This window comes from Pectinophora gossypiella, chromosome 21, assembly GCF_024362695.1.
Source record: "Pectinophora gossypiella chromosome 21, ilPecGoss1.1, whole genome shotgun sequence".
NCBI lineage: Eukaryota > Metazoa > Arthropoda > Insecta > Lepidoptera > Gelechiidae > Pectinophora > Pectinophora gossypiella.
The window spans coordinates 137430-148220 of record NC_065424.1 but is presented as its reverse complement, the minus strand read 5'-3'; the positions used below and the strand labels follow the sequence as shown (position 1 = coordinate 148220).

Genomic DNA, 10791 nt, shown 5'->3' with positions numbered 1-10791 from the left:
TGTGGAAGCTCAATAAACCCAGATGCTCTCAAAGGGTTATATTTATTAATATTTATTTCTAAATACAAATTACCAACGAAATACCAACCACTATCTCTTTCCTGAAATTCGTCAACTTTAGTTGCAATCAAATTTACAACTTTATTAAAAATGTCATTAAAGTCGTACGTTTTATGAATAACTATGTTTTCAGTGTTGAAAGATTTGACTTCTCGTCTATCATCCTGGGGCAAAGAAAATTCAGCAAAAAGCTCAAAGTTTACTTTAATACTATCAAAGGCATCACGTCGGGCATCGATAAGCTGCCTAACATTCTTACGCAGAGAGCGTAAAAACGTCTCGGGAGGGCACGCGACCGCTGACCCTACCTCGCTATTTTCACTGCTCCTCAACCTATACGATGCGATACGGCTACGAAACGCGCTAGATATTCTCTCAATGCAATCGGACTCCCTAATAGAACTATTATTTTTATGCAGTGTGCTACGTAAATGAGATGAAAAAGCTTTATTTTTTATGGACAAATCACAAATAGAGCAATATACTGATTTAGTTGGCATATTGCTAAAATGTAATCAAGAAACTTCTTACGATTCAAAATCAAATTAGGTTTATATTTCTTAAGATATTTTAGACTAAAGACTTAGGACAACCTGATACCTGGTAGCACTATTTTAATTAATTACCTATAATTTCAAATAAACAAAATAATACGAGTCAATAAAAATCTCTGCCTACCCAAGAGGAAAAACAGACGTGAGTTATTCTTTTACGTCCTTATCTGCGAAAAAGTAGCCCTCAGTCCCGAACTTGGGTTTACATTTTTTGAGAAACTGTTGGAGTAGCTGTAACTCCGGCGCATTATGGTCCGCCTGATACTTTAGACTGAGGACTGCTTTCTCGTAGCGTTTCCTTACGTCTACGTGTCTGATGTCGGCGACCTGGTATAGCTTAAGCTCCACGAATAGGTCTCCGTTCAGCTTGGCGGTGCGGCGCACGGTCCCGTCGGCCACCCGCTTTGAGTAGGAGGATTGCAACGCGTTCTTGGAGCGCTTGATAACCTCCTCGTCCTCGCTCTCCGAGTCGATCACGCGCCACTCCTCGCCGGGTTTCTTTACCGCAGAACACTTTCTCTTTGGAACCAGCTTTTTCTTAGCCCTGAAAATTACAATAATTAATTAAACGCATGATCATCTAAGTATTTGAACCTTAAATTTAAATATTTATTAAAGTGAAAATAGGAGCATCATAAAGTTAATGTTGAGAATTTAGCAGTCATCGTGAATTAATCACAGCATGTGTAGAATTAAGTTACAACAAGTAGATTAAGTTAAACAACAAATAGATATTTACCTCGGTGTCTCTCCGTCAGATTCCACTGCTGTGCGCTTGGCAGATGAACTGAGCTTGCTTTCCTTTTTCTTCTGCCTGAAATTAGCAATATATATATATATATTTAAATTTAATATACAAACATTAACAGCAATAGATATCCTTAAAAATATAAAATTAGTATATTCACCTTGGTATCTCTACGTCCGAATCCGCACGCTTTGCGGCGGAGTTTCTCGAACCGATAGATCTTGATTTATTTCTATAAAAGCCCAGAAATACATTTCAAGTTTTATATAAGAATGTTTAGTAACACAAATAAAGTTAGGTCATTTTATTTTAATAATGTTATTAATATTTACCTGCTAAAAGCTATCTCGTCCTCCGAGTCAACAAATCCTCGACCGGCGGATTTGTTGGATGTTTTAGAATAATATTCAGAGTCCGACCTGAAATAACAATAAGTAAATAATGTTTAAAAATGAATGGATCTTAAAATGTCTCTAGAAGTCACAAAATAGCTTAATAGTCACTAGATCCATTCCGACCCGGATTGGTACGAAAACAAGCGATGCTAGTAGGATTTATTGTGATCTAGGTAAAAAAAAACAATAACTTCAAATTGGCGTCTGTCATTATCATCAAGTTATCAAGAGAGAATCTGATCCGAAAATTAAATGAAAACTTACGAACATTATTTGTGTTGCTCGAATCCTCATGTATCAAACAAAAAAATCAGCTCAGACGGCGCGGCGGTAGGATGGAGCGGGAAACAGCAGGGCGACTCTGCACTGTCACTAATTCGTGGACAGCAGCAGCGGGGTGGTGATGGGGCGTCGAAGATGGGGCACGTACCACTTAGCACTCGCGAGCGATTCAATCACGTCGAAAAATAATTATGGTAACTTACACATAAGTTTAGGGTTTTTATGGTAGCAAGTTGCACAACAGTCATCAGGAGTTGACAACATTTTTCTAAAACCTCAATGAGGTACCTTTAAATATCTTAGTATTTTTATTTACGTTAAGTAATGTACGTCTATTCCAAACCTTGTAAAAACTATTTTTTATGCTCATGTAAAATGTTTGTTATTTCTGTACTTACACAGCAATTTTCGCAAAGTGTGAAAAACAAAAATATTATATTTCATTTCGAAATCATTTATCGATAAGTAACTTGAAGCGCATCAGTTCAATAAGACCGCCGCCGCTGACGGAAACCCAGTACAGTTCACAAAATATTTTATTTGTATAGATCTAATAAAAAATGACGTTATCCATACAATACATAATATAAACATCCTATTTACGTCCCACTACTGTTGGGTACACCTTAAATAACGGGTTTGTGGAGGTGGTCTTCCGCCTAGAGGCCGGCACCAACAGTTAAACGTGCCTTTCGAAGCATAGAATCATCTAATCAATAAGGTAGTAAGGTGCAGTAAGGTACGCAACGTCATGAATGTACCTTTTATACCAATAATAATATGTTTAACTAGCTTAGTGACGATCGAATATGTGTATCTATTTAAAATAAGTAGGTAAACTTCATGGAATTATTTTGTAAACTGTACACAGACACAAACACCTTACTGGTCAGCAAAAAATGAACGCTGCATTACAATAATTATTAGGGATCTGCAGCTATTTTGAAACATCGGTGTTTGACGTTCTCTTCGAAGCACTGAAGTTTATTTACTATATTAAAGGAAATTAAAATATGAATAGTCTTTCTTATCGATCGCAGTTATCAACCATGTCAACAATTTTTTTCCCAGTGTCAATTCTGAGCACGGTTGCCCTTATTATTTGACCAATAAGACGCAACTTTTTTCTTAAAGGCCAAGCAGGGATCAATATAGAATTATATTCCTCATATCCAATTATTTGTACATAATAAAATTCGCACAAAATCCACACACGGGCGAGAATTCTTACTTCCAACACACTATCAATTTCGAGAGCCTGCTGCATTGTGTTTTCCTAACAAATATTCGTTATAATTTGAACCACATTTTATAATTGTCACCTTATATCTGGGGCACTGTAGTGCCCCGCCATCCTTTCTGGAAGCCATTCATGGTTACTATACTGTTCCGCATTCCAATTCAAATTTTAATTCTCCACATCTCAGCTAGACAAGGAGGAAATATCGTAATCATATCTTACAAAAATGTCTTATCCACATGCTTATTTCTTTGAAAAACTTTATTGATGTTCAGAACCTTCACTTTATAAACTAGTTGCGCTTTCTTGTTTATAGCAAGACAGCAAAACTTGGATCCCTATTCTATACCTACAAGCTTATGCTGTCGTTTGTATCGGTAAGGACTACACTTATCAATGCGACATAAACATGTTACTGTATAATGAAAACGTATGACGAAGTTTTAGTATCGTAGTTTCTCTTCAGAATAATACTGTTTGATCGAAGAGGACTCTACAAGTTCTCACGGCGATTATCGTTCATTTGGTCTCTAGTGTTAGAACGTAGATGATGTCTGTGGCGATACTAAGTACACGATGTGGAACAGTTACTGTTAGAAGTTTACGAACTGGTCTAGACAAAAAAAAAATCTCTATTTATGTACCAAGTATAGGGTTCGAACAGCCTCGATGTATCTGTACGCCTCTATACAGCGCTCTAGCAGGCATGAGCAACCGGCCCAGAATACATCAAAGCTTAGTAAACCTGCGAAACGTACGGGCTGCTGGCCTAAATACAGAAAGTTTGTCTAGCACCTAAGGACACTTTGTCTAGATACCAAGTACAGAGACAGAACAGAACGGCTTCGACATATACTGTATGCCTCACATAGCGCTCTAGCAAGCATGAGCAATCGGCCCAGATTATGTCAAAGCTCAGTAGATTTGGATCTGGAAGGTATGAGCTACTGGCCTAGACAAAAGCATGTGATGTGGTTGATATACAAATGATTTATAAATACAGTAAAGATGTGAGTTAATTTTCAATTGCAATTGTAAGTGGCCTCCCAAATATCGAGTCAGATGTATTTATATTCGAATTATTGATTAGGAATTCTATATTCTTTTCCGTATGAAGTGATCTAAGTGACATAGGTATGTATCAAAATAATTATTGGGAATTTTAAATCGCTTGGAGCTCTGTTGATCGAACGGCGCGCGGGGCGGCGCCGTGAGGTCAATGGAGCGAAAAGTGATTTAGAATTCCCAATAATAACCTACTTGAGCTATAGACTTTTTAACGTCTGGGCATTATGACCCCTTGGACATTCTGCCCTTTGGCCCAACATACCCCAGATTGATCAAAATGTATGCAACAGCTGCTATTTTTTTCGCAATTCCTAAATTAATTGGTTACATAGAGAAAGTTATTTGCTATCGATGTCTGAATATGTCAGTATTTTTTTTCGGGTATCTATCTCATAAATGCATATTATAATAATTATTTTCGTTTCAGATACCTAGGAAGTGGAAATTCAATAACTGATTTACATTTTAAATTCAAACGGGGAAAATCTACTATTGCATATATGATACTAAGAGTTGGTCGTGCTATATGGACCAATCTTCTTCGAGTCAACATCCCTGAACTGACAACTGAAAGTTTCCAAACAATAGCGAGGGGTTTTGATGTAAAGGCAAATTTTCCTCACTGTGTTGGTGCCATCGACGGCAAACACATCCGCGTGTGTAATCCTGCAAATAGTGGCTCACTTTTTTTTAATTATAAAGCCTATTTTTCGATTGTGTTGCTAGCTATTGTGGATTCAAATTACAAATTCGTATTTGTCGACATCGGTGCATACGGAAAAGAATGCGATTCAACCATATTACAAAATTTTAAACTGTACGAGCTAATGATTAACAACAACTTACCACTACCTCAACCCCAGCCACTCTCTGGTAGCAATATACCAACCCCGTATGTATTTGTGGGTGACGAAGCTTTTGGACTGAGCAAACATATTATGCGTCCATATGGCGGTCAAAATCTCGACTTACAACAAAAGGTTTTCAATTACCGTCTAAGCAGAGCCAGAAGATATGTCGAATGCGCTTTTGGGATTATGGCTAACAAATGGCGCATTTTTCACAGACCGATAGACGTGTCCTATGACTTCGCTACTGACATTATAAAAGTGTGCTGGACGTACAGACTAGATGGCCAACCTGAAGCTGACCAAGGCCCATGAACGCCCTACACCGAGGGGGTGCTGATCGCTGTAACAGGGAAATAAAAATGCTTCTTACAAATCTTCAAATTCTGAGGAGCGAGGCACCGCAGGAGAGCCCGGAGACGTCGAGTATGCGCGCGCGATAGGAACCAACTAACACGATTACTTGGAAATGACATCCTTATATACGAATGACGTACCTACTCTACTCCTAGTTGTGCCTCACTTCTCTGTTCTTTATTTTCATTATAAGATCGACATATTTCCTCTTACAATTATTTTTCTAATAAGAATATGCAAACAAAAACTATCCTAAATCGATGATCCTTATCTTTCCTAATTAATATACATTATAAATAGCATTTCTCTTTTAAATTGTTTTACTAATCCAGAATTTTCATAACTATTTGGGGTGAATCCCCTTAAAAGTGGATCATTTTTCCAATGTATTTCTTTAGGTAAATGAAAAACACGAACAAGACAAGTTTTATTTAAAAGTGCATACTTAAAACTACAGATGACAATATTATTTCAAGTAATCAAGTATAGAAAACAATAATTATCCAACAAAAACCTTACATCTCTAAGTAAAAATGATACCAAAATAGCACAAAAACAAAACTTAATCTAAATCATTTTCCTCCAATCACAAGTTCTGCAGTCTGTCTTGCTCTATAGGTCCTTTTCTATCACGATTCTTTGTCCCTATTACGCATTGCGTCTCACTCTAACATACACATTAAATGAAGATAACAAGGTTTCCAAACAAAATTTCACTTTTGATCGTCTATTAATATAAATTACACTATAATGTCATTCACTAAGAAGAAAAAAGTCAATCATCGCGAACAAAAAGCATGTTGTGTATTACACAATTTTGTCGCTGATCGAGATGGTTTTAGACAAAGAGATAAATTTGCTATAAGTGTTGATGAATTTCTCCCAATACAACCCGCACATGAAGAACAGACAGCACCGAATGTCATAAGACAGCAATATGCGACCTATTTTATGACTAGAGGAACTCTGCCTTGGCAGTCAAATAAGGTATAATTGTATTATGAGGGTTTTCAAGATTTTCTTGCACCGCCAATTCCGCGATCAGTAAAAAAATAATATTTTATGCCTACTCAGCGTAGTCTAGGTTAGTTTGAGCTAAGTAATAAAATAGTACTCACGCTAATCTAGATTCCCTTAGTTTTAAAATTTTAGAGTGTCGAGATATTAATTTTGTACTGATCGCGGAATTGGCGGTGCAAGAAAATCTTGAAAGCCCTCTTAAAATAAAAAAAAACATAAATATCTGTACTGTGAACTCACCAACTTTGTTTTTTCGTTCAGCTGTGAAATTCTCGTAATCAGGAAATAAAACTTTTGATATGTCTTGGGAAGACATATCAAAAGTTTTATTTGTATGTAAAACAACGCAACGGCAGCGCTGCGTCGACGCAACGCTGACGCAACGCGCCGTGTGGACGGGCTCTTAGGGTGCGCCAGAAACCACGAATCCCTACTACTAAAGTATAATTTCGTAAATAGAATCAATTTTAATTTATACGCCGATAAACACAGCACTACTTATAATGACAAGTCAAGATAAAAGGTGTTGTATTGTTAGCGGTGTGACAAACAAGAAAAAAACCTGTTTGTCATACTGGTGTGACAATCTGGTGTGGTGTCCGGAGGGCGAATGCCTCAGTGCCCTTTAAAATTATATTTATAATAGCAAATCTTATTACTAACAACAAAAAATGATCACTTAGGTGTTTCGGACACATTAGATTGTACTCATATTGGTTTTTAATAATATTTAATATTTCTGCTGAAATGTTTGCCCAGTGAGGATTATTTTTAAGTAAACATTTGTTTCCTCTATAACTGTGCCGAAACACCGTACCGCCGTGTCTGATGGGTAGCTCAGTCTATTTTTCATTTGTGTGAACTCCCTGTGTCTTACCCAATTATGGATGGGCAGTACCGACTGTGTAGTCAATTTTATTTTACAGTCATCATAGGGAGTTCTTTGTAGTACCTTCCTCACTACCCATCCAGCGGTATAGGCCTGTGAATGAATTTGTAGTCGTTGCCGTCTGGCTTCATCAACAGCTTCATTCATGGCCTCACTGTGAGACTGTCTTGCTTCAATGCCACCAAACCAAAGGATCACCGGATCGTGGCAGCATCGGTTCCTGCATATATCTCTCTACTTCCACTTACCTTTCCAGCGCAGCGACTTCGCGATCGAAATCAGCCCATATGGACGACGGCGGCGCGGTGGCAGCCTGCTTAAGTTTGAGGTCTGGGGCGTTCATCTGTTTTTTTAGTTCGTTGAGTTTACTCAACGCCGAGGAACTTCGTTTAAAGTATTCAATAACGCTCTTGGCCATTTTGTACCGCCCTGTTTATACTATGAGCGAGGCAGGCTATATTTCGCCAGTTGCCTATCTTGATAGCGGCAATTATGTTAAATACGTTATAACTCGCTATTGCCGTTGTTTTTGTGGACAGTTTACAGTCTTCTATAAAGTCTTTGAGAAAATCACGCAAGTTTTCTTGTGTGTGTCTTTCATTAAACTGTATCCAACCTAACATCAAAAATTCGAGTTTAATGAACGTCTCAACATGGGAAATATAGTGAGCTGTCACAGCCACAAAACTTTCTTTGTTTATCGATGTCCAGCCATCTGTGCTCAGACATACCTATGATGCTGTTCAACACATTTTTTAACAGTTACTACAAGTTTCTCATATTCTTTAGTAAGCGGAGATAGAGTTTTTCTAGTAGGAATGATAATTCGGATTTAGAAAAACGACGAATCTACGGAATTCTTTTTCCTCCACCAACCGAAGGGGGTGATACTCTTTTGCGATCATGGTGATCAATTGCTTATCGATCATAGCTACACGCCTGGGAGCTAATGGTTTTATTGTAAACTCCTTCATTGAGGGCTGGCTGTTAACTCGCAGCTCTACAGAGGCTGGGGCTGCCGCGGCAGGTGCTGATCCAGCATCTACATTTACTGCAGCAGCACGAGCAATGGGAGCAACTGGAGGTTTAACTCGGCAACTAAAGCGATAGTAGGACGCTTGCTTTCCATATGTCTGCCCAAGTTCAGCACATTGCCACTCGGCAACTGCAGCAGTTAGGAACAGTACATAGGGTGATTCTCTTCTGTGCTTGAAACTATGGGTATTAAAGTAAGTATTGTGCTTTAGGAACAGTTCTTTTTGAACGGGTTGTAGTTTTAAGGCTACTACACACATGCCGGCGGCAATGCCGCCGGGTTCATGCCGAGCGGCTGTGCCGCCGGCAATACAAGTCGCCGACACAAGCCGCACAAAGCCGCCAAGCATCATTCCGGTTGTGACAGTCACATAGAACGCTAGTGAAGTGATTTTTTTTGGTAGGTTGGTTACAATGAATACGGAAATCATCAGTACTGCCGCCGCAGTTGTCATTTATATTTTAATAAGAAAAAAATACAAAAGAAAAAAGACGAGAAGGTTTTGGGTGCGCCCAAGTTTACAAAATAGAAAATGGCAGAACGGTACTGTAATGATGGAAGAGTATAAAAAAGATGATGTGGGATGTCAACGTTTGCGCAATAGTATGTTCTTTGGGTTTCTGAGAATGACATATGAAGATTTTGAATTTTTGTTAGCGAGTACTGAAGAGTACATTAGCAAAAAAAATACTGGCTGGAGAAAGCCTATACCCGCTAAAGAGAGGTTGGCAGTAACGTTGCGGTTTTTAGCTACAGGAGAAAGTTATTTCAGCCTTGGAGAACGGTTTAAAATTTCACCACAACTTCTTTCCTCACTGATTCCCGAAGTTTGTCAAGCAATAATATCAAAACTTCAAATTAAGGTAAGTAATTTTTTCATGACTCACTCTTGATAGTCACAGGGAAGCTCACTCACAGGGAATCCTAGAGGGGAAGCTAGAGAACACCATAACCTAAGTCGTACTTAATTAAGCGCAAATATTTTTAGCGATTTTGCTGGAATTAGATAATATTTCAGTATAGCTTTACATTTAGGCCTTCAAGCACATATGCTAAACGTTTAAGTATATATTTAGTTTTGAATGTTTATTTTAAATTATTTTTTATTTCCTTTTTTTTCTTCTAGATGCCAACCACAGAAGAAGAATGGCTTTCGGTGTCACGTTTGTTTTTCAAGAAATGGAATGTTCCCAATTGTTGTGGATCCATTGACGGGAAACACATACGTATACAGTGCCCCAATAATAGTGGCTCAGAGTTTTTCAATTATAAATCGTTTTTCAGTATTGTGTTGTTGGCATTAGTCGATGCTAATTATAATTTTTTATACGTCGATATTGGTTGTCAAGGAAGAGTTTCGGATGGGGGTGTTTTTAGAAATAGCTCGCTTTACGAAGCATTGCGAAATGAATCTATAAATCTACCGACACCAAGACCTTTACCTGGACGGACTATGAATGTACCATTTTATTTCCTTGGTGATGATGCTTTTCCGATTTCTCCTAACTTAATGAAACCATTTCCTGGACAACATGAACGAGGATCTCCGAAAAGAATATGCAATTACAGATTTTGTAGGGGAAGGAGAGTCGTGGAAAATGCTTTTGGCATATTATCGGAAAAATTCAGAATATTTCATACAATAGCTAATTTACAGCCAGAGAAAATGACAATTGTAGTAATGGCTTGTGTATGCCTGCACAATTTTATCCGAAGAAATGACGTTGATGTTGAGGATAATATGATAACGATACCGGCACCAAATATTGAAATAAATCGAAATTTGGAACCTTCTATGGTCAGGAATGAGTTGATGAACTATTTTCTTTCAGAGCAAGGACAACTTCCATGGCAACATTACATTTCATAAATCAAACACATTTTTATAGGGAACAACGTTTACTTAGCATATAAGTGTTTATATAATGATATTTTAAGTAAAATTTTAACCAGGTAACACTTTGTTAATCTGTGTTCGCCTCACTAATCTCACTATTAATCACAACGTACGAGTACAATCATAGTTTTAATTATTAAATCCTTAATGTAGCATCATAAAAGAGTTTTAATTATTTTCCAAATATGTAAATAGGCTGTCCTGAGTATCAGAATTGTCGGTGTCCTGAATAGAAGAATGGCTAGTGGAAGGACGTACACTTTCAGATGTCGAAGTGGTAAAATATCCTTGAGCTGCCGCCACCGTGGAAGGTCTTGAGTAAACGCCCATTTCAGCCTGATAAATTATATTATTAATATGATGTTGTACTGTAGAAATTGTTATGGGATCCATTTGT

At 37.7% G+C, this 10791-nt stretch overlaps 1 protein-coding gene across 1 annotated transcript; it reads left to right on the top strand.

Moving 5' to 3' along the window:
* Positions 1–8731: 8731 nt before the first annotated feature.
* LOC126376871 (uncharacterized) lies at positions 8732–10367 on the top strand. Its single transcript, XM_050024426.1, has 2 exons — positions 8732–9360; positions 9624–10367. The coding sequence occupies exons 1-2, from the start codon at positions 8911–8913 to the stop codon at positions 10365–10367; spliced, it is 1194 nt and encodes a 397-aa protein (XP_049880383.1). The 5' UTR covers positions 8732–8910.
* Positions 10368–10791: the final 424 nt, after the last annotated feature.